Raw genomic sequence first — 24,030 nt, 5'->3', positions numbered from 1 at the left:
TTAATATAAGATGTGGTCTTATTTTAATATAAGACCGGATATGATATGATATAATATGATATGATATGATATGATATGATATTATATTTAGTATACTGCCGGATCTTATTAATTTTTGCTACCAAAGTGATGCATTAGAGCTGATGGTCCAGCTAGGTCTTATTTTCAAAGAAACACAGTATCATTTGTGTGTTCACTGAGGTAACACTTTTAATTTCCTTCAAGAACTTTTCCTTTCATTCACATCTTTCCTGTTTGGTGCTAGAGGCATGGCTATTGGCCTATCTTGGCTTTCAACATGTCTTCCTCACTGAGCTTAATCATTTCTAGCTTTTGGTTTAAAGTGACAGATGTCTGATTGTTCCTTTTGAACTCTTAGAGCCATTTTCGGGTTATTAATTGGCCAAATTTTCATAGTGCTGTGCCTCAGGGACTACGGAGGTCCAGGGACAGGGAGAGAGATGGGAGAATGGCCGGTCGGTGGAGCCCTCAGAACACATACATTTATTGATTAAGTTCACCATCTGATAAGTTCGCTGTTCCTGGCATCCCAAAACAATTACATTGGTAACATCAAAGATCACTGATTACAGATCACGATAATAATATAATAATAATGAAAAACTGAAATATTGTGAGAATTACCAAAATGTGACAGACACCAAATGAACAAATGCTGTTAGAAAAGGGCGCCAATAGACTTGCTCAACACAGGGTTGCCACAAAACTTCAATTTGAGAAAAAAACACAATATCTGCGAAGCACAATAAAATGAGGTGTGCCTGTGTACCACTACGTTCTGTAATTCGTACACAGGAGCTGTATTCCAAGTTGAATCATATAGAAACTTAGAAAATAGATGAGTATGGTGTAGGTGGAGCTGGCTTATTAAGTTTATTTTGAAGAGACTTTATTTAGTACAGAGTTCAGTTGAAACACAGCTGCCCGTACATACAAGGTGTTTGTATAAACGCCTTCATGGTAGGTTTGATTCTGCTGTGCCGCCTGGCTGTCCTTTATTCAATGTGCACATGAGAAACGACTTCACTGAGATGAATTTTCCCAGGACAGTCCAGATGTGGCAGAGTTGGGTTTGATCCTGGGTGTGTGTCTTTTCAAAAGCCTTGCTGTTTTACCAAAGGGAGACTGGGGAAGCCATACTTCTCTAAGACCAGTGCAAAGCCAATTACACCTTGTACCAACAGCGTGGGATTGTAAGTGATTCCTAAGCTTGGCCCTTCATCCGTGGAGAGACGAGAAGGCATCTTAGGCACAGGAGGACTCGTGGTGGGTGTGCATGCTCCCTGGGTGCGCCTTCCTGCTCCTTCTTGCCTGTCCATCCACCCGCCGGCCTCTCCCTTTTGGCAATTCCTGAATCAGCGGACTGCTTTGACCTGCACACAGTGCTTGGTTACCCAGGCCTTAATAGGGACCCTTGCGTTCCTGCTTCCTTAGGAATGAAGCCAAAGCTACTGGAAGTCCCAGTGTCTTCTCTTAGAGGAAAGCAAGGTGGCTGAGAGGGCTGCAGGTGCTCACTGTCAGCACCCGCCCCTGTGTCATTCATGTCCATATTCATTGTGTCCCGACTTGGTGTCAGGCCTGTGGACGACACTTGGCCTCCGCCCTCCTGCGCCATGTTGCAGGGGAGGGGTGTGCACAGGGGTTCAGGTGTCTTCCAAAGGGCAGGGAGAGCGGATTTGGGGGAGGGGATGGCATAGTGTCTTCTGTCTGTCACACATATTGAGCATGCACAGCGTGACTATTATACACGTGAATTATAAGTCCTCATATTGCAAAATACCGTGGTGGTGATACAAGAAGGCTGGTATGAGCCAACATGTAGATGTAGTGTGTGACACACCCTAGGAACTAAAGTGCAACAGGACTTTATCAGGAGGCGGGGGGCAGGTCCACGCACCGCTCGCGTGGCATCTTGGCCTAATGCACATGCTGGAGCACATCTTCAAGGCCACGTCATCGGCAGGCTCCAGGGGAGGTGTACCCTGGCGGTCCCCAGGATCCACGCATTCCTGCCACGGCCTGGGCATAGTGGCCCTCCTAGTACCTCTTTCTCCAATGGGGACTCCCCCCCCAGGTCCCAGTTGCTACATGGATTTCAGGTGGGACCATGGTGTAAGGGGTGTGTGCAGCGGGGGGTGCTGTTTGGGGCTTTTCTCACTGGACCTCAAGGGAGCGGGCCAAGCACCCCCAACCCCATGACGTCCGTGCAGCCGAGCTCCGGGCCTCCTGAGCTTGTGGGGATGGCAGGGCCATGCCAGATGGGAGGTTCCTCCTGGGGAAGAGCCCTGAGGAAGCCGGGAGGGAAGTGTGCCTGAAGACAGCCTGGCCCCCGGTTGTGACTGCCCTCGCAGGGAGGCACTTAGAATGAAGCAGTGTGGCAGGCACGACAGGCAGGTAATTTCAGGCTTTAGGAGCTTTTGTGGACTTTCCGGTCTATAGCTCTAATGCTACAGCTGTCTCGTCACAATGTCCTTGTTCCTTTTATTGAGAACGTGTTGGGCTTGAGTCTTCAGACTCTAAGCTTGGCTGCCCATTTGGCCTGTCCTTGTCCTGGACTCAGCACATGGTGCCCTGAACACATTCCTTGCAGCGTATTTGGGGGGGACTTGGAGCTGCCTGTGCACGTTCCTGGGTGGACTCAGCTATGGGAGACAGTGCAGGGTAGGATGTCACAGCTCCGAGGGGTGAGTGGACTGAAGACCAAGCCCAGGCAGCTTTTGAAGCTGTTGGACTTGCCATGGACATTGTCCGAACACAAGAGCAGACCCACTGACCCCGTGTTGAGACTGTGGGAAGGGAACCCAGTGGGCTGGTATTGTCTACAGAGCTGTTGATGGTTCTTCTTTGCTGTCCAGTGCGGGGGATGGGGGAGGTGGCACCAGTGTTGTCATGGAGCTTGGAAATCGGGCTGTTCCAGAAGGCAGTCCCTCCTCCCACCACAGGCCAGCAAGCAAACAAACAAACACTCCTGGCTCTTTCATTCTGTGACTGTGAGGTTAGGGAGTCCCTCAAAGAGCCTTCTGTTCCAGTCTCTCCGTTCTGACTAAGTGGAGTGAAGTGCAGAATTCACAAGGGTCTTGTTGAGCACACATCCATTGAGCACTGGCACCGTGCTGGGCTGCAGCAGGGCAAACATGAGTCACCCTGCCGACTCCTGACGCAGGGAGCTCTCAGCTGGGGGAAGCTGGCATGAACGGCAGAGTATGGAAGGTGAAGGGAGGACCGCCGAGCAAAGGGCAGAGCCGTGCATTCTCCTGGGAATGAGCCTGGGGTGCCTCCCAAGGAGGCAGGTCCGAGCTGGTCCCTGAGATATGAGTAGCACTTTGCCAGGTGGACAGTAGACGAGAGGCAGAGACACGGAATAGTCCAGTGTACACAAATGGAGCATGAGACCCCTCCCGCCCCCTGCCACCTCTGTGTTCTACCCAGAATCTGCGTGCTTCTCAACCTTGGCCGCACATCAGAATCACCCAGGGAACTAGTTGTAAAAATACCCAGATGCCGGCCTCCTCCGACGTTCTGAGCCCTGCTCTGGCGTAGTGCCCAGCTGTCCTGATGGGCAGCCCGGTGGAGAACTCGGTGAAATGTACTGAGTATTGTTCGTGTGGGTCTGTCACCTGCTGGCCATGCAGGTCCTGTCCCAGAACCTGACACGTAGTAAGACTAATAGCTGACTCTGTCTGATAGTGTCCTTTGAGGAAAACCTTTATACGTGTACATGACACACGTGAGCATTTCTGCCACCTTCTCAGCCTTCGGACGTAAGCGGGAAGCACACAGTGCGAGGTCTCACTGTCGGTTTCCTCCTAGGTGTACGGATCCGGGTCGCAGACCAGGGCCTTCCAGTACGTCAGGTAAGACAGCGGGCTTGCTGTGGGCAGCCCGGCCTTCTCAGTGACCCCAGCAGGGCTGCTGCAAACTGAACAGGCAGTGCTGTTGTATGCAGTAATTGTCTTCACAGCTCTAGCAGTGTGGCTTGGTGAAAAGTACATTTTAATTTTAAGATGGAAAAGTTCATTTGGTTCTCTGTTCAAAGTTAAAAGTTTACGTCGTGTCCCTGACTTGTGAGTCATGTGCTAACCTTTTACTGCCACCTAGTGTTCGCTAGGTAAATTTGCCAAGCTTTGAGGTAAGACGGTTTTCGTTCAGGCCAACTCAACATTTGGCCTTAATCACCCATGAAACCTACAGATTCAGAAATAGACCCATTTTAAACATGGCTTTCAGGGGTGGATGAGATTGTCCTCACCTAATGTTGTCAAATTTTGTGCTGAAACTAAATGCACATAAGAATATATTTAAGAATTTTGCTGAATAGTCTTTGTCTTCTTGGTAATCCTCATAAATCTAGTTTTTTGTTGGTCAGTTCAGTTGGTGACTAATTTTAAAATGTAGTTTGGGTTCTGAAAAAAGTTACCATGTATATTACATATACCAAAATACTTTCCCATGTGACACAGTTACTGTGAATTCTGCATGTTTGTAGTATCCTAAATCATGGTAAAATCCAGTTCTATATTTTGACACCATATATTTTCAGTTTTCAGTGCAAATACCCTATGATGCATATCAATCAGAAAATGCTATTCTTGGTGTCCTGAGGCCACCCAGGGGTGCTGTGGGGTGAAGAAGGGGTGCAGGTCTGGGCAGCCCCCCACCCCACCTCAGCCAGAGCAATAACACAGACATTTGTCTGATTATGCGAGGGTTCAGGGTAGAAGTCTCTTTAAGAAATGGAACTGTTAGTTAAAAAAAAACAAAAACTTAAAACAACTACTGTAGATTTTTTCCAAAAGTGTTGTATGTGAATTTTCACACTTAGTCCAAAAGAAAACTCTGAATAAACGTATATAACAGTCAGTATTTTTTTTCTCCCCACCCATCAGTGTCTTGCCTAGAGGGACAAAAATCTTGGGAGTTTAATATAATGGGCCCACTTTGTTTTCCAAATATTCTAAGAAGGGATTTAACCAGGAAATGGCAGCTGCCCCGCCTTCAGGATTGTTTTCATTTCAAAGCTCTTAACCCAGACACCATGTGCTCAGAGAAAACAATCAGGGCACATTTCTGTGTTGCGACCATATTAATTGGATTTCTGTGTATCGAGTACCATCTTTTCATAATAATACGTTTTCACCCCACCCTTCTTTGCCCACCCCACCCCCCAACTCTGTGCGCTTTCTTGAGGGAGTCTTGCAATCTCCAGTGCCATTGAATTTTCTCGAACCACCTCATCAGTGTTCCCCATGCTTCTCCAGCTGTGACAGCTCTGGAAATAACAGTGAGATGGGAAAAGGGAAGTCAGGACCCGTCCTTGTGTTCTCATTGTTTCAAAGGCATCAGACACAAAATGTATTGAAAGTAGCCTCAGATGCTTTTTTTTTTTGGCGAGTAATTAAGATATTTTAAGAATTCTGTGATACACCTGCTGCATACCATCCCAGGACAAACGTGGCCACGCTTCCCAGCCTGCTCAACCAGCACAGGCTGCAGGTGCCAACAAACAACTTGGGGACAGGGCTTAAGCTCTTTCCTCGGAAGTGTTATTGCTAGCCCTTTCTTCAATGTACTGTGCCAGTCATTGACTCCCCTGCTCCCATGGTAATCTCTTCATCTCATGTTAGTCAGTCAGAGATAATGAGGCTTCATGACGCCATCAGACTCAGGAAAGGGCTTTCCTGCCTTCCACTTTTAGTTACTCAGGACTTAGCTGAGAGAGTTAAAGACAGTTAATGTACCAAAGTTTTGCCACTTTTAATAAGCTATTTTTTAGAAACTGAGAATCTTTACTCCAGTTAAAAATATACAATATCTGAATCTGGCTCTCCCTGACTGTTTAAATCTGTTTTCAAAATGTACGATTGCCTTGAAGCAGCGTTTCATGGTTCCTGAGGTTGAGGTCATACGCATTGACACCCTGGCATGACTGTGTTTGATTTTCATGGTCAGGTTACGTCCTCATCCACATAACAAGGGCATGCTATATTTTTTAAAAAGTCACTTTGTCAAAATGACACTTTTAAAGAGCTTCAGGTTAAATGAGTGTGATCTATGCAATTTGACCTTAAAAGTTGCCGGTTTATTTACATACAAGATGCATGGCCCACCCCCACCCCCATGAGTTTGCATAAGAGTCCCCTTAATGTGGACCCGCCTCCCAGCGTCAATATTAAACATGATCGTGGATGCGACTGCATGGCAGCTTTTAATGTCTTTTCCAAATGTGCAGAGACATATGCCGCGAGAGAATGTGCTGTGATGTAATAGTTACTGCCATAGTGATGAAGTGACTTTTTGCCAGTTTCTAGACGAGAGAAGTCACCCAAAGTCACCAGTTATTTTCATTTGTGCTTGATCTAAGAATAGAACAGGCTTTAGGCATGTTCATAGAAAATATCCGTTTGTTATAAACAGAAACCCGGAAAGTAGTTTATTTAATAAATACCCCACCCCCAAAAAACGTTTTCAATGAAAAGGAAAGCAGGACCTGAGGTTTTCTTTTGCCAGTTTGCCACAGTAACCTGCTCCTTAACTGGTAGTGGAGGAGGAGGAGGGAAAGGTTTGAAAACACTTCATTTGGATCACCAAAACTGAACTTGAACAGTCTTCTAAGAAATACAGCTGATGAACATAGACTTAGAGAAAGTGCTTGTGTATGGCAGTGAGGTGTCATTTTTACGAAGTAACTTTTTTTTAACAGAGCCACACTTTAAAGCTTCTGAAAATAAGAACCAAACCTTGGTAAGCGAAAATTTGCTTACTTATCTTCACCTCCATAGCCCAGTCACTCACAATCCATTTGAAACATCCTGATACCCCTGACCGGTTCATACAAGGTGTTGGGGTGGGGGGGGGGGTGCAAATTGAAGGTTGAGGGAGTAGGGAGCAAAGTTCCGGTTTGTTTCAACACTTGGTATTGTTTGGCTTTACCTGTGCTTTGCCAGTATGGGAATTAGATACGGGAGTTCTTCCATTTAAGTGTATCTTTTTTTTTTAATCATCTGCTTCCGTATGGGCCAATTACCTAGGTTCTCATGTCATGTGGACTTTCATCAAAAACTTGTATCAATTCCATTTTGGGGGGGTTGGGGTGCCTATTTTAATGTATTCTTATACTTTAATTAGTAAAGGATTTCAGAAAATTAGCGTGTGTGCCTATTTGAATGTATTTTTATTTTCTAATTGTTAAAGGATTTCAGAAATTTACAAAAGTAGAGCTCTCAGTCCCGTCACTCAGCTCCATCCTGTTCAGCCATGTACACCCCACCTACTGAAAGCCAATCCCAGATGTCATGTCATTTCATCCATGAATACTTCAGCATTCTCAACACCCTCTTATTTGCAGGATTTTATTTTGACATCCAGTTTTTCATTTGGGTTTTGGTTTCCTTCCGGGAGGTGCCGCGTGTCTAAGGTGCACAGGCGGCACCTTAGCTGGCCTCTCTTCTTTCCTAGTGACCTGGTGAATGGCCTGGTGGCTCTCATGAACAGCAACGTCAGCAGCCCGGTCAACCTGGTAAGTGCGTCCTCCCCGGCCACTCCCTCCAGAGCAGGTCACAGGCTCTGGAGAGAAAGCTCCAGACTTTGCTTTATTTGCCATCAGCATACATCAGTAGAGCATGTATGTTTGTTGCTTTCTGAATACTAGAGAAAAAACAAATACAAAATAAAACAAAGCAAGAGATTATAAAGAAATAAAACATCTGTAAGACATAGTGAACAGTGTAATAAGCACTAAACCAACTCCGTCCACCTGAAGGGTCCGGGTCTAAAAACTTGTAAAGCCTTTAGTAAATGGACATTTTTCTGTGTATACTCCTTTCTCCATCATTTAATGTATAGACACTTTTTTTAAGACTTGATTAAATGAGATTAGAGAAGATGGAGGTGGTTAAGAAAGTTTTTCACTCAGCCATAAAAAAATGAAATCTGACCATTTCTGACAACATGGATGGACCTAGAGGGTATTATACTAAGGGAAATAAGTCAGACAGAGAGAGACAAATACCGTATGCTCTCACTTATATGTGGAATCTAAAGAACAAAATAAACAAAACAGAAACTGACACATAGATACAGAGAACAAACTGATGGTTGCCAGATGGGAAGAGGATAGGGTTGTGGGTGAAAAAAGGGGAAGGAATTAAGAAGTACAAATTGGTTGTTACAAAGTAATAATAGTTATGGGAATGTAGGGTATAGCATAAGGAATTTAGTCAATATTGTCATAACTATGTATGATATCAGATGGATACTATATTTGTTGGGGTGATAGAGGGCATGGGGGATGGGGAACAGGATGGAAAAAGGTGAAGGGATTAAGAAGTACAAACTAATAGTTACAAAATAATCATGGGGATGTAAAGTAAAGCATAGAGAATATAATCAATAGATGGTAATAACTACATATAGAGCCAGGTGGGTTCTAGACTAGTCAGGGGGATCACTTCATAAATTATATAAATGTCTAACCACTGCACTATACACCTGAAATAATATAAAATAGTACTGAATGTCACCTATAATTGAAAATAAAAAAATGTTGAGTGGGAAAAGTAAAAAGAAAAAGCTGGTGGTGTTCAAGGAGCGACTGTAGTTTTATTGATATGTTTTGATTGCTGCTTATCCTCACCAGAAAGGGGAGAGCTAGTAAAACCAGCATAAGTGTATTTAAGGACTAAGCCACTAGGCCTCTGCTATCTGTTGTCTCTGCTTTCACTCTTTAGTATCTTGTCTACCTCTTTGGGTCCCTGAAAAGATTTGTTTCTCAAGCAAATGTTCCACATAGTTCAAAAATCAGTAGTAAGAATTTTATGTTTACAGAATTAGTGGAGGGTTTATCCTAATATCCAAAGTTTTTTGTGTGTTTTTAATAGACTATCATAAGAGAAAGCATTTTTTGTATATGCTCATTATTACTATTAAATCTGGAAGTACTTGCATTCCATTGCTGCATTTAAACTAATTTCTAATTATTAGTTTGTATACATCAAAGATTAAAAACTTAATATTTTTAATAAATTGAGATATATTCAAAAGAAAGAGAAGGTCTCTCAGGTACTGATCACATCAGTGACCCAGCCGCACAGACCACCCTCGTGCTGCACTCCCAGCGTTTCCTGTGGGAAGGCTGGTGAGCATCTCGTGCCCTGCCTTAAACACACGCAGTGCTGGTGAACTTGCTTCTCCTCAAGGCCATTCACTCTGTCCTTGGCCAGGTCTGGGTGACAGAAAGTTTTTCCTTATGTTTAGGACTAAAGTCTCATTCTCTGGATGCCCACTGCTGGCCTTACTTGTCTGCGTACGGGGCCATTCAGAGCGGGTCCGATGCCGCTGCTGTGCGATAGTTTCCCAAGGCCTCCAAGGGCAAGGTCGTGCCCCCTGGGTCTTCTCCCCTCCAGCTGGAACTCTGTTCCAGCCAGAGTTCATGTCACGCCCGAGCCCTCTTACCCTTTTAGCCGCTGTCTTCTGAATGGTTTCATTCAGTCTCGTTTTAAATGGGAGGTGTCCAGTGTAGACTGCCCAGCATTCAAGATGCTCTAATCTGTCGATGGCAACTGGCATGAGAGCCACCTGAGCACCTTGACAGCGTCGCCTTGACAAAGCCCAGGAGTCTGCTGCAGGTGATTTTCCCAAACTACCTCTCCTGCTTCCTGCAGTGTTTAAGGACAGATGTGGCCACACCTGCTTATTTTTTGGAAACCACTTCACCTGAAAACCTTTCCTTGTACTTTGTAGGCAGCAGATTTCAGCACATCCCATCGCAGGCATTGTGCACTGAGTTGGGAGTGAGCTCTTACCAAATAAGGAAAGAAGGGGCCCTGGTGGGTTTCCTCCCTTGTGGAACTATTAACCGAATTAGGGATACGGTGGCTGCAAGCACCCAGCCAGCGCTTCCTCCATGCGCTTTTGAATAAATATGCAATTAAAAACAGAATGAGACATGTCTTGCAAGCCTCAGTTTATTTCGAGGATTTATCTGCCTGCCTCTGTGAAGGACATGCCAGCCTTACCCTTGGGTTTTCATTACATGCCCTTTAAAATGTGCATGTTGTCAGTGATCTCTTTTCTTTAGATACCATGTTCTTTTTCTCTTCTTTTTGGAGGGGGCCTTTGTACAGCAACATTTGGGAGCTCCCATCTCTTGTAGAAACCTGTCCTCCCTAAAGTCTGAAGAGTGTAGTGTGCCTGCCAATAGCCCTGATAAAGACAGGGCCACTTTCTCCCAAATTCCCATCACTCCACTTTACTAAGCAGCCCTTTCTTATGTTAGACCCAGGCTCCCTTCCTGCCTCTTTTACCTTCTAGATTTAGACTAAACTAGGAAATGGAGCATGAAGAGTATTTAGGATATATAACTGCCAAACTTTTTGGTGGTCTCTCATGATGGAGTAGCAGCAAATCAGTAGGAACTTGGGAAGGGAAGATGGGCAGTGGTTGCCATAATATGTGAGGTGAGGAAGAAAAGGAGAAAATGGTTTTCCTTAAAGCCTCCCCCCACCCCCGTCCACAAAAGTCCATTCACTTTCTCTCCAGCTTGCCCACAGCCCTCATCTGTGAGTGCATTTCATTTCTGTTACAACTTTCACATACAAGTTTGCAAGTTCTTTATTATCTAAGTTGTTCACACAGTGCACCTGAATGGAAATAAACTATGTTAGGAGAGCTAATTTTGTAGAACCAAACTTTTATGCAAAGTGACATTGCAGTTCCAGTGACGTTAGATACAGAAATTCTCTGTTGTGGTAACTCCCAACAGGGAATGTGTGTGCACATTAGATATTGTTGACCTTGCTAAAGGGTGTTCTTGTCAGCAGACAGTCTAGAGGACACAGGTGAGGGCAGGTGCAGTTCAGCACTTCGTCAGGATGAGTAATCATCTCGAACAGCTAAGCACCCAGTGAAACGTGAGTCACGAGCCTGGTGACTTGCAGAGACACTGGTCAGCCCAGGACACCTTTGAAGGCATGTATGTGTGTGGGTAGTGGTGTCTGCTGTTGCAATCACACTTGTAACCAGAACCTGTTTCTTCCTCAGGGGAACCCAGAAGAACACACAATCCTAGAATTTGCTCAGTTAATTAAAAATCTTGTTGGTAAGTAGGACAAACACCTTCCTGAGTGAAACCACCTACACTTAGTTAAAACACCTTGACTTGAAAATGTGTAATTAATACAAGGTAATTGAATTGGATAAAAAGCAGAACTTTATCAGGAGCACTTAATTATTTTCTGATTCTTTAATTAAGAAATGGAAAGATAAAGGGGAAGCGGGTGGGAAAGGAGGTGGGTTTTGTTCACCTTTGTAATTGCAGGTCTGTGTGGGAAGAACAGTTTTGTTCCCAGCGCTTAAGACGGGGTGATGTTAGATCATTCTGCAAAGCTGACAGTCGTTTGATTCCAAGCACTAGCAATGGCGAGCGTGGAATTCCAAAGAGCATGAGAGCCACAGCAGCTTGTGTGTTTCTGATGGAATCTGTTTACAGTTTCACGTCCGGTTTACAGCTCTGGCCAGCCAGCCGTGAAATGTTGGAAGTAATGCAGACTCTGGGAGTAGCCCAGCCAGGGTGTGCTCTTCAGCCCTAAGTTTAGTATTTTCAACCAGCCCTCAGGTTGCAGACATGCCCTGGGTATCCCCTTTGTCACATAAGCAGGCTTACAATAACTGGGAAATCTGGTTCTTGGGGGCGGGTGTGGGGGGAGAGTGTCTGTTTTCCAGAGTTGATTGAGAAATTTGAGTCAGGACAAAACCAGATTGGAGTGTAGTTAGCAAGGGGATGACTGCGTTGTAGGATATTCTGAGGTGGCTGTCCAGGCCCTTCACTTAGCTGAATTGATTCTTCAGGGTTGTCCTTCCTGGCGTGGAACTGCCATACACCAGCATTGTTTTCATCAACTCTGGACAGCTGGATGGGAGAGGAGATGGTCTTCCTTAGACATACGAGGTGTGATCGAGCAATACAGTGAATGTTTAAATTAGAAAAAAGTTATTACAGTAAAAGACACATTGCCATTATTCCCCCTCAAAATGTTCCCCCCTCACTTCAAACACACTTATCCCATCGTTCTTGCCACTTTCTGAAGCAGTTCTGGAAGTCCTCTTTCGTGAGTGTCTTTACTTTCGCCCTCATGGCTGCCTCGATGTCCTCAATCATTTTGACTTTGGGGAAGAGCCAGAAGTCACATGGTGCCAGATCTGGTGAATAAGGTGGGTGAGGGCACATCATAATGTTTTTATTTGACAGAAATTGCCATACCAGAAGCGATGTGTGACACGGAGCATTGTCATGATGGAGGATGATTTCGGGCACACTTTAAAACACACCTTCTCTCAACCATAGCTCACACTCGACTGACTGCACAGAACAAGTTGAAACTTAACCACACACTGTTACTAAGGTTCAATGCACGGCTTCCATATAGAAGATCCCTGCCTTTCTATTGGATGACACTCGGCAGCAGCATTCACCGTATTGTTTGATCACAACGGAAAGACGCCGTGTCACACATCATTTCTGGTACAGCAATTTCTGTCAAATAAAAACATGGTGTGTCCTTATCCGCCTTATTCACTGGATCTGTCACTGTGCAACTTCTGGCTCTTCCCCAAAGTCAAAATGACCATGAAAAGTAAACGTTTTGAATTGACTCAGGACATTGAGGCAGCCACGACAGTGCAACTAAAGACACTCACGAAAGAGGACTTCCAGAACTGCTTCAGAAAGTGGAAAGTACGATGGGATAAGTGTGTTCGAAGAGAGGGGGAGCATTTAGAGGGGGATTAATGACAATGTGTCTTTTACTGTAATAAATTTTTTTAAAATTTAAACATTCACTGTGTTTTGTGATCACACCTTGTAAACCGCAGCATCTCGTGGCTCCAGCAGCCTCCATTCAGATCCATTTCCCCATCTTTTCCACTTGGAATTTGTTTGTCCCATCACCGTTGATGAAGGGGCGTGCTCAGATAACAGCTGTCTGGGATCGAGGCCATCTAGAACCTCACGACCCAGAGTGAGGCCTGGGGTGGCATGTCAGGCGCACACTAGAAACAGAAACGCACACTCTGACGCATCTCCTGGGGTAAAATCTGCATTTGACACAATCCTTAGGTGATCCATACACGCTGAAACTTGAGAAGCGCTGGTCTGAATCCTGACTGGGCCACAGGATACCCACCATGGTTCTGTGAATGGCTGTGTGAGACACCACCCCAAACCGCAGTGGCTGAAAACGGCACCCGTTTTATTTGCCCTAGATTCTGCCATGGGGCTGCCCTCCACTGGGCGTTTCTTCTGCAGAACTGGCCGGTGGTCACCGGTTCGGCTTCGTTCTGCTGGCCAGCAGGGTCTGGGCCCAGCCCGTATGCTGCACAAGCCCGGCTGTCTGTCCTGCACATGGTCCCCCACAGGGGAGCTACATCTTACATGGTGGCTCAGGGTTCGCTCCTGCAGGCACCTGAGGGCCCCAGGTGTTCGTTAGGCGTCGGCCCGGAACTAACCCACAGTCATTCCCCCTGCACTCCACTGGTTACTCAAGTGGAAGCCGGCCTGATTCCAAGTGAGGGCCTCCTCCAGGGCATGAGTGGCCCGGGCACTCCCTGGGGACAGCAGTGTCTTAGACGACCACACCCCATGTTTGACCACAGGCCACGTTTAACCGCACACTGCATTTGACCACACACTACGTTTGACATTTTCACTTATTCTGGGTTCACACTCAGTGGGCACACCTGGTAGCTGATGGTGGGTGGTCTGCGTTGGAGCTGGCAGCAGAGTGCAGGCCCTCGAGTTTCATTGAGGCCTGTAAAGTAAGAGTAACCTGCTCCTCACCAAGCTCTCATGGGGCAGAAGTGCAGTACCTCCTGTGGCTGAGGGAGTCCATGAGAGATGCGTCACGCAATCTGCACCCCAGTCATTGCGCAGATGGCATTTTGATGTAGCTGATAAAACATCACATCCCTAGAGGTGCGTGATGCTCCCTCACCTTTTCTTCTTTTTTCAACAGGTAGTGGAAGTGAAATTCAGTTTCTCTCTGAAGCCCAGGATGACCCACAGAAAAGAAAACCAGACATCAAAAAAGCAAAGTTGATGCTGGGGTGGGAGCCTGTGGTAAGTGTGGGGGACGCCTCAGGGAGAAAGGTCTCCCCCCCCTGCATCCATGCCCTCACAAGTGCCAGCCGTTGTGAGGTACCCCCCAGTGGAGCGAGGTGGGCTCGGGCATCTGGGCGGACAAGACGTAGGGTTTTCTCCAGGCCATTACTCAGCTTCTAGTATCATGTTTCTCTCATTTTCTGTTATTGGGAAGCTGGCTTGGGCCTACTAGGAGCTCTGCTTTTGTAAACTCTCTGTCTCTCTTGTCCTCTCCTCTTTCTCTCTCTCTCTCTCTCTCTCTCTCTCTCTCTCTCCCTCTCTCTATACACACACACACACACACACACACACACACACACACACACACACTCATGGGAGCTTCATCCATGCAAACAGCGTTGAGGGTGATGGCCACATGCTCTACAGGCCGCGTGTAGCCATGGTTGACCTTCCAATCTCCACAAAGCCCAGGATGTCTTTGCACGTGCAGGTGGGGTGAGGGTGCTGGGAACCAGGGCAAGCAAGTCCCACCAGTTCCCACGTAGGCAGAACACCAGGGTGGAAGTGTGAGAGATGGAAAGTGAGGAAAAAGGTGGACCTCCACACCTTCCCATTGCTCCTAGACTAAGTCAGGCTCTTGTTGTGGCCTACAAGAAGCTGTGGAGGTCTTCTGCCTCGGCCTAGAATGCCCATCTTCCCAGGCTGTGTCCCCCCCAGGGATGCACATGGCTGCTGCATTCTTGTCCTTTGGGTCTCAGTTCAGAGGCCACCTCCTTAAAGAGGCCTTCCTGTGCTGCCACATCTCCAAGAGTATGCTCAGCCCATTTACTGTCTGTCATGTCTCTGACATCCCTTTTTGTTTCCTTGCTTACCCCTGAGGGCAGAGATATGTGGGCTCGTGTAGCCCCAGCAGCTGCCACAGAACCCATGGAGTACATAGTAGGTGCTCCATAAATGTAGGATCATCCTAGGCGTGGCCTGTGGGTTGCAGATGCCGCCACGTCAGGTCACAGACACAGAGAGGAGGGGCACAGGCCAGAGCTGTTTACCTTTAAAAAATGTACATAGTAGGGAATGTAGGGGAGGAAAAATAATTTTCCCTCTGCCTTTCTGAGTTCTCAGCTGAGAGGCCTGTAATAAAAGATTAACAAGAGGGGGAAAAAAGTTTATTAACATGTATACCTCATGTATACATGGGAGATACCAGGGAAGAATGAGTAACTCAAAGAGGTGGCTTAGAACTCTGGCTTAAATACCATCTTCATAGGGAAAGAGGAGCGCGGATATAGCCTCTTAGGGGAGAGTAAATGATTTTTAGGAAAGATGAATGGCCCCTTAGAATAGATGGGAGTTGTGACAGTTCGTGGCAGAGTTTGTCTCGTGTCAACTTTAGTGTCCTTGGCTGATGAAAACTCCCTGAGAGGGATTTATAACAATTGAATTATTTTTGGAGGATCTGTCTTGAGGCAGATAAGGAAAGTTCAGAGAAAGCCCCTCCCTGCATTTTCGGTTTTTCAAGTGCCGACAGCTCAAAATCATCAGTGTACTGAAGTGGCAGATTTGGGGTGGCATGTCCTGAACTCCTACAGGCCTGTTTTTGGGTGGCATATTCTGCTACTCTTCAGAGAACTACAGAACTCAGTAAGTAGAAAGATAGAATCTAGAACCTTAAAGAGATGTGAGAATTCTAATCCTATCCTTATTTTCTGCTGTGGTCTACATGTCTACATGATCTGCTGAAGGCCACAGAATTATATTGAATGAAATAAAAATATGATTATGCCCAGACTTAGCAAAATCTAATATATAACAGCACCAGCTGTACAAAATAAGTTACAGCAAGCATAGCTCTTCATACTTAGAAGGAAATTACCATTGGTCCATGTAAGTAGAACCTATGTTTTAAAAGAAATATTTAGAGGCGGCCGGATGGCTCAGTTGGTTAGAGCGCGAGCTCTAAACAATAGGGTTGCCGGTTCAATCCCCACATGGACCAATGAGCTGCGCCCTCCACAACTAGATTGAAGGACAACTTGGGACCTGGAGAAACACACTGTTCCCCAATAAAAAATATATATATATTAAGAAAAAAAGATTAATGTACATTCACTATGTAACTATTGCTTTTACATTATGTGACATATGTACGCAGTGGGCATTTTATTTGCCTGGAATTAAATGTATAATATTCTAACGTTCTTGGAATTTATCAACCACTGGTTTCTTCCTACTATAGTTTAATTCATAAGAAAATTTTGAGAGATCTTGTCCAAAGAAGCTTTTAGTCATATCCATCTTTATTTTCCCATGTGTGTCTGTTTTCAACAGCTTCATTGAGATGCGATTGGCATACAGCCCAATTTAAAATGTACAATTTAATACGTTTTGACATGAAACCATCTCCACCATCAAGATAACAGACCTATCCTGCTCCCCCCCAGTTTTCAGTGCCCCTTAGCAAGGCCTCCCTCCCATTTCTCCCTTTGTTCTTTCAATGGACTGCTGATTTGATTTCTGTTTGCTTCTGCTGCAGGGCTGCTCCTCACTAAGATTTCTTTTCATAAGGTCCTTCACCTGCTCTGCCTCTTAGGCCAGTGGGGGTGGAAGTGCAGAGGGTTAGTGTTGCATGGGAGAATTGTGGCTCAGATACAGCTGCTTCCCAAAGCATCTTCCCTCGACGTAGGTGCACATGGACATTATTTTAAAAGTGATCTTTGTGAGTGGTTCCAACTGAAGTAGACACCAAACCCACAGAGGTAGTTCACGGTCTCTGGGCCGTAGAGCTCATTTTATGTCAGAAGTGTACCTTGTCAGGTTGCACAGGGTGTTTTGAAGGCAGCTTTGGAAAACTCTGGCCTCTCTCAGTCCGCCAGATGCCCTTGTGACCCACAAGTCGGCACTTCCTTCCTGTGAAACCTGGGACAGTGTGTTGTTTTTTTCAGTAGCAACCTTGTCTCTCATTCTCACTTTTTCTTTAAACAGGTCCCGCTTGAAGAAGGTTTAAACAAAGCAATTCACTACTTTCGGAAAGAACTTGAGTACCAGGCAAATAATCAGTACATCCCCAAACCAAAGCCTGCAAGAATAAAAAAAGGACGGACACGCCATAACTGAAAACCTCATTCTTGGGACCAAGACTCCCTGTTTCACACTGATGGGATGTATTTTTCTTTCCTTTTCATTTTTTCTTAAAGAGAGACTTAAACAGGTGTCATGAAGAACAAACTGGAATTTTATTCTGAAGCTTGCTTTAAAGAAGTGGATGTGCCTACAAATTCCCCTCAAAAACCTGCAAATTTTGCCTTGCACTTTTTAAATCTGACTTTTTATGTAAAATAGCATAGATGCATCTCTGCATATTTTCAAGTTTTTTATCTTGCTGTGAGAGCATATGTTGTGACTGTCGTTGACAGTTTTATTTACTGGTTTCTTTGTGAAGCTGAAAAGGAACATTAAATGGGGTGAAAATGCCGATTTTATTTATAAAAGTGGGTACCTATAAATGAGACATTATACTATGCATAAAGAAAAACTAACATAACCTAGCAGTATTGTCAGGTGGAAGGCGCACGAGCATCCGTTCTTCGTGTGGATAAAAGAATTCTGTTTGAGAGCTTTATGTTTCTTTTTAATTCAGAATTTTTGCAAGGTCTAGTTTTTAGTTGCAAACTTGACTTTGAAATATTTCTGTTGGTGATCGTGATCAAGGATATTTGACATCACTACTGCGTTGTGCTGCATATTTGAGGTGGGGGGGGACAGTTAACGTAATATTGGTTAACAGCTATTTTAATAAAATATTGAAACTTCAGTTTTAAAGGTTGGCTTTCTGCTTTGCATTGTTGAAATGCTTAGAAAAGTATTGGAGAATTTAATTTTAAAAGTTCTGAAAATGCTCAGGTTGGTGAGATATGTGATTTGATTAGTGGGTATTGAAAACATTTATGTGCTATGTGGGCTGACGCTTACCATATGACATTAACTGCTGCGTAGAGAGGTCTTCAGGTCTTACCCAGGGTTAGAGTCATTGTGTGTCCTCTGGCAACACAGACCAGATGGAGAAAAAGAAGTGCCTTTTGTCATCATCTGTGAGATTAAGGCTCATTGAGTGAAAACTTTTGAGAGCTTTTGCTTTTATTAAGAATTCTTTCAAGATTTAGTGTTCGGATTTTTGTATCCTTTTGTACCAAATACAAAAACGACGTACCATGTTTCCCCGAAAATAAGACCTAGCCGGACCATTAGCTCTAATGCGTCTTTTGGAGCAAAAATTAATATAAGACCCGGTCTTATAGTAAAATAAGACTGGGTCTTTATAATATAATAATATAATATAATGTAATGTAATATAATATAATATAATATAATATTAGTATAATTAATATAATAAAGACTGGGTCTTATATAGTATAAAACTGGATCTTATATTAATTTTTGCTCCAAAAGACGCATTAGAGCTGATGGTCCAGCTAGGTCTTATTTTTGGGGAAACATGGTAGTAAGTTAAGAAAGCAGCTCATTTTCCAAGTCAGTGAGCTCTGCATGCATGATATCAACAAATCTGAACTGGTACAGGGAGATAAAAGCATCAAGCATTTGGCCAGAATACTTATTTCCATAACTACCCAGGAGAAACTAGACTTGCCTATCCTTCAGAATCATCATGGAATATTGTTTTTGATTGGACATCTTTTTTCAGTCAGAACCCCTGAGGCCAAGCTAAGGAAGCTGTGGTTTTGTTTTGTTTATCACGCTAAATTCCCCCGAAAGCTTCCAGAACCAAGGGTCAGTGCTAGATTAGAAGTGGTGGGAGAGAACAAGACAGGACTTAAGGATAGTTTCTTATTTTTAATTGTCATTATTTTGGCCGGAACTAAGTGACGCACCATTTATTGGGCAGGGATGAGCAGAGCTGAGAAGCTCGTCTGGGAACTGCTAATGGTAACGCAGACGTTGAAGATAGCATAAACCGGGAGGGACTTGTGTGGACAGACCTCAGCTGTGCGGTGAAGATGGGGCGAGCCCCACAGCCCCAAGGTCCAGAATTCTACCTTGTTACCTGCTCATTCTGGAACTCTTCTGTGGAATTCATCAGTTCAACTTTTCCCCCCATGGTTTTAATAAAATATTTTCAGGGTACTAGGAAGAAGGGGAAAAGGAGTTATGTGTAATTCACCCTCAGCAAGGAAAAACAATGAAAACTCTGAATTAAGTATATGAATGTCCCAAAAAGAGAAGGAAGTGGTATCAAGGAGTCTGGATTTCAGCTGTGCCAGGTGGACACTGAGCCCAGCCCCCCGGGCCCTATCCTGGCTGCTCCTTAAGTCATGGTGGAGTCTCCACTGCATGAGCTGCCCCTGGTTAATGGTTCTTAGTTATCTGTGAGCTTGACTTCGTTTTTCACCTAGAAGCTGAGTTAAACGCTGGTCTGGCCAGGACAGTGAGTTGCAATTTGGTCTCACGAGAGAGACTGTGGGAAATCTGGGAAGCACTCAGTGATTTCCTGGGCAGAGGAGCTGGGAGTTTGAAGGTTTCAGTTTGCATATTAAAGTGATATTGTGCCTTACCTAGATTTACCTAGATACTGTGCCTTACTTTGATTGTTACCTCTCACAGGAAATTGAAAAATGGCCTTGCCCTGAAAACTGCTACAATTCCAGGGGTGGGGGTGCACATTGCTTCAAAGACCCCAATAGGGCTTTGTTGTTCTAGCTACACGAAAACCCATCTGTTGTCTCTGGATTAAAAATTCTTGACTGTGTCTTGTACCTTAGCCACGTATGGAACAAGGGCCATTTTTTATCTACAGATGTTGTAACCGTGCAAAAACTTCACTTTTTTAAAATGACTTTTTTCTTTCTCCTTGATTCAGACTGGCGTTGTCTAGCCTAACAGCACCAGGACCCACTTGCTGCTTTTCTTTCCTTATTCTTTCACCTTTGCACATACTGCACAGCTGTCCATTCCCTTAATCATGAAGCCCTTTGGACATCAGATTCTGGTCAGCATCAGACGTCTGGTTGACCACAGAAACAGTTTTGGTCAAACTAAAGATAACATCTTGACCTTAGCTGTGTTTCAGCTCCAGGCCCATGAAGGCAGAAGGACCGGCCACATCCCCTCAAAACCAGACAGGACGACTCCATGACACGTCAGCACTTGATGCAATGATCAACTGCCTCCTATCTTAGGCCCGACAGAAACCCGAGGGCAACCGAGTCCCGGGCTCGTGCTGCCTGCACCGCTCAGCCAATAGACCGACACAGGAGTTGGGTCATAGAATAAGCGTTTATCATCTGAGCCCCGGTGGTCTGAGAAGGCAGTGGGTTAACACCTCCAAACACTGCCTTGACATTCTCAGATATTTAAGGGAATATTAAAACGGAACTGGGTGGGACCTGGCCCCAAGCTGCAGGGGGATGATCCATTGTTAAGCCATAGGTCAAGGAAAGGTGAGGCTGGGGATTGCGAGGCCTCTATTATGGGACGGGGGTCCCAACCAGGCCCTGCTTCACGACCAATCAGTAGAGCCCATCACCCCAACTCGCTTAGCCACTGTGACTAACGATGTTTCCCCTATACAACCTATCCCCTAGAGGTCATCCGGGAGCCAGGTCTTCCAGCACTAACTCCCCTGTGTCCCCAGGCTTGGCGCCATTTCTTTAAATCTTTCTTTGCTGCAAACTCCTGTTTGTATCTCATTTGGCTTTGATAACAGGCAAACAAACCTCCTTTAGTTCGGTAATACTGTGCTGGGAGGAAAAAAAGCTAGGGATTTTATTATCAAGGATCTTTTTTCCCCCACCCCTTAGGTAGGACAGTGTTTGGGGGGGTCGGGGGGAGCTGGTGTTATTTCCCGTTCCCCAGGGTATTAGGCCCTGATACAACCCCAGCAGGTTAGCCTAGTTAACTAGTTTCTCCTGAGGGCAGGCCTTGTTAGGAAGAGCGGAGTGCTCTGTTGTAGCTCAGAACCGTTCCTTTTCCCTTCCTGAGGCCAGAAGCACGAGCGGATTTTTCTGTACTCTTCAGTATGAGAACCAGGTTGAGCTCCTAGAGATAAAACTCACAAAATTGTTGGGTCGCCTTATACTGACTCCCCCTGGATTTTTAAACTCATACTTGTCCACACTGAGCCTCTAGCAATTTGTCAATTGCAGTTTAGATTTTCCCACCCTGCTTCACACGGAAGTTGTACTTGTAAGGCTTGCGGGAAGATAAGGAGTCTAGGCAGGCGGGTTGAGAAAAGTGAGTGCTTTATTCTGCGCTCCCGGATGAGGTTCACCGGTCCGCAGACGGGGGGCCGGCAAAGTCAAGCCTGCCAGGGTAGAGGGAGGGAGGTGTATATGCCATTTTGGGGGGAGGGTTGGCTGAGTGAGGTGGTAGATGAGCAGGCCCCCCTAGCAGCAAATCGGCGCGAGCGGCTGTGTCCGGAGTTGCTTATCACACCAGCGGTCTCCTGCCTTTTCTGGGAAACGCCAGGGCCCCAGTCTCTGTCAGGCGAGGAGAGGTCTAACTTGGCAGAGGGGTGTGACTTGGCTCCCGGCGGCTTTGACTATGCCTGCAGCTGACCTAACAGTACTGGCCTGTTGGTCTCTCCAATTTGGGGGTCAGAGATTTGTCCTGTGACCTCATCTCTGTTGCATCTAAGAAGAAATGTTGATTTTTCCGTTTGTTTTGCTTTGTAGCAGTTAGGATGGAACAGTAACTTCCCAAGCTCTTTACACGTCACTTAACAAGTTCATTCAAGAACCTTTTTTTTTTTTAAGTCTTAACTATTTTGGTGCACTTTGAATTTTGTGTTTCTGTTCATTTTCTTTTTCAGTCTATATTCTATTGTTCAAAGTTGCTAACGTCTATTGTTTTATCTTCAAGTTCATGGATTCTTTCCTTTGTCCTCTACTCTGTTGTTAAATTCATCCAGATCTTTTTATTTTGGTTATTTTTTTGTTATAAAGATTCCATTTATTTCTTTACATCTCCTCTTTGCTGAGATTTTCTTAAAAGTAAGCTAGAGAAAAAAATGTTCAAAAAATCATTAGGAAGAGAAATACATTCACAGTACTGTACATATTTATTGAAAAAAATCCACATATAAGTGGACCTGCACAGTTCAAACCTGCATTGTTCAAGGGTCAACTGTATATACTATGACCAAGTATAGTTTATTCTAGGCATACAAGACTGGTTCCGTATTTGAAAATCTTTTTCTTTTCTTTTTTTGATCTAACAAATGTTGAATATAAAATGTAAACAAATAAACAACATAACACATAGTGGCAAGGATTTATCTCATAGAATCCAGAAAAAAATATCAAGATAAAAGTAAAATTTTTGCTTTCCTTTTTTCATAATTGTACTGAATTTTATTTTTCTTAATTTTTATTACATTTATTGAGGTGACCTCGGTTAGTAAGATTATGTAGGTTTCAAGTGTACAATTCAATAATACTCATTTGTATATCACATTGTGTTCACCACCCAGAGTCAGTTCTCGGTCCATCACTATATATTTGACTCCTTTTATCCTCTTCTACCATCCCTTTCCCCCCTTACCCTCTAGTAATCACTTAAACTATTGTCTGTGTCTGTGAGTTTTTGTTTGTCTTGTGAAAATCTTAATCAGTATAATTCACCATAAAGAAAAAAATTTCATGATCATATCAAGTGATGCAGAAAAATCGAATCATGTTAAATATTGCAGCTATACCATGGTCTGCGCTTTATGCCCTATGCTATCGTTCTGACACAACTTGAATTTGAAAGATTATTTTTAAATAGGAAAATTTAATAAGCATTGAAAGAGATTAAATGGGAATCAATGATACTTACTAAAATGCAATTTAATTATCAATGAAGTTAAAAACTTGTCATTGAAGATAGAAAAAAGAAGATATTGGGAAAGATGATAATATCTGATTTTCCTACTTTAAAAAGTGATAGTGAGGTTTCAGTGATGTAAGATGTGAGGAGGAAATGATAATGTGTTTATTATATCCCAGAACAGAACCATGTCTGAGTCAGCTGGCCAACTGGAAAGGTCATGGATGGACGATTAACCGAATCCTTCATTCCTAGCTTCACCACTGGATCAAAAGGCAGGAGGTAAAATTTGTCTCTTGTCAGCACAGTAAGGACCTACTCAGCGGTGTTCCTGACAGCTTTTGGACTTCTTCAATACTGGGTGCTTACCATGTTCCCTTTCACATTTCCTGGGTTATTTTCACAAAATTTGTTCCTCAGCAAAAAGAGAAAAGGAACTGGAAATCAGAAAAGAACAGGATGAGAGAGTTCAATTACAACAACAAAAGCAGCCCTGAATTACATCAAATGCACACCACACATCACCAGGAATGTATCTAGTCCACATGTCTTTCATAACAACTACATCTGCCTCTTACACAGTTGCTTCTGGGTTTCATTTCAACGGTAGTGGTGACAGCAGTGGTATCACATGGTGTTTTTCTCTGCCCTGTCCCTAGGATGTCTTACATTCAGTGCATTAGGTTTTTTGCCTTTTTTTTTTTTTTTTTTACGAGAACAGGTATGTACTTCCAATGGAAAGACAGAGCTCTTTAAAAATCCTAATTCCCTGTGGTGTACGTACCTGTTTTCCCGATTGCTACAGCATGATGGGAGAAGCAGGGTAGATCACTAACCTAGGAAATTATTGGCCTAGTTGTTAGAAAGATTTCCTTGAATCCTAATTTATTGGTCTGTACCCTGAATGGGGTGAATCCCTTTTGTCTCTGACATTTCTTCCAGTACCTCGTCTTGCCTGCTTCCCTCGTGTATTTTCACTATTAGTTTTATCAGAGAGAAAAGTTAAGTCAGAGTTTCGGAGGACTCACGTGCTAGATCTTTTCACAAAGTCTCAGTAGGGATGGAGAGGTGCCAATCACCATTGGGTCTCAAACTTT

The 24,030-nt window shown here is 44.4% G+C and overlaps 1 protein-coding gene across 2 annotated transcripts in view; it reads left to right on the top strand.

The window, feature by feature from the left end:
• Nucleotides 1-17,932, top strand: part of UXS1 (UDP-glucuronate decarboxylase 1) — a 100,895-nt gene extending 82,963 nt beyond the window's left edge. For both annotated transcript variants that reach the window (XM_081069061.1, XM_081069060.1), the window contains exons 11-15: nt 3,832-3,875; nt 7,477-7,537; nt 11,059-11,116; nt 14,028-14,131; nt 17,096-17,932. In XM_081069061.1, coding sequence (XP_080925187.1) covers nt 3,832-3,875; nt 7,477-7,537; nt 11,059-11,116; nt 14,028-14,131; nt 17,096-17,227 — 399 coding nt within the window. In that variant the 3' untranslated portion in view covers nt 17,228-17,932. The remainder of the gene's footprint in view (nt 1-3,831; nt 3,876-7,476; nt 7,538-11,058; nt 11,117-14,027; nt 14,132-17,095) is intronic.
• The last annotated feature ends 6,098 nt before the right edge of the window (nt 17,933-24,030 follow it).

Source organism: Rhinolophus hipposideros (assembly GCF_964194185.1).
Source record: "Rhinolophus hipposideros genome assembly, chromosome: 12".
Taxonomy (NCBI): Eukaryota; Metazoa; Chordata; class Mammalia; order Chiroptera; family Rhinolophidae; genus Rhinolophus; species Rhinolophus hipposideros.
Note: the sequence above shows the minus strand (reverse complement) of the source record. Positions and strands in the feature narration are given on the sequence as shown.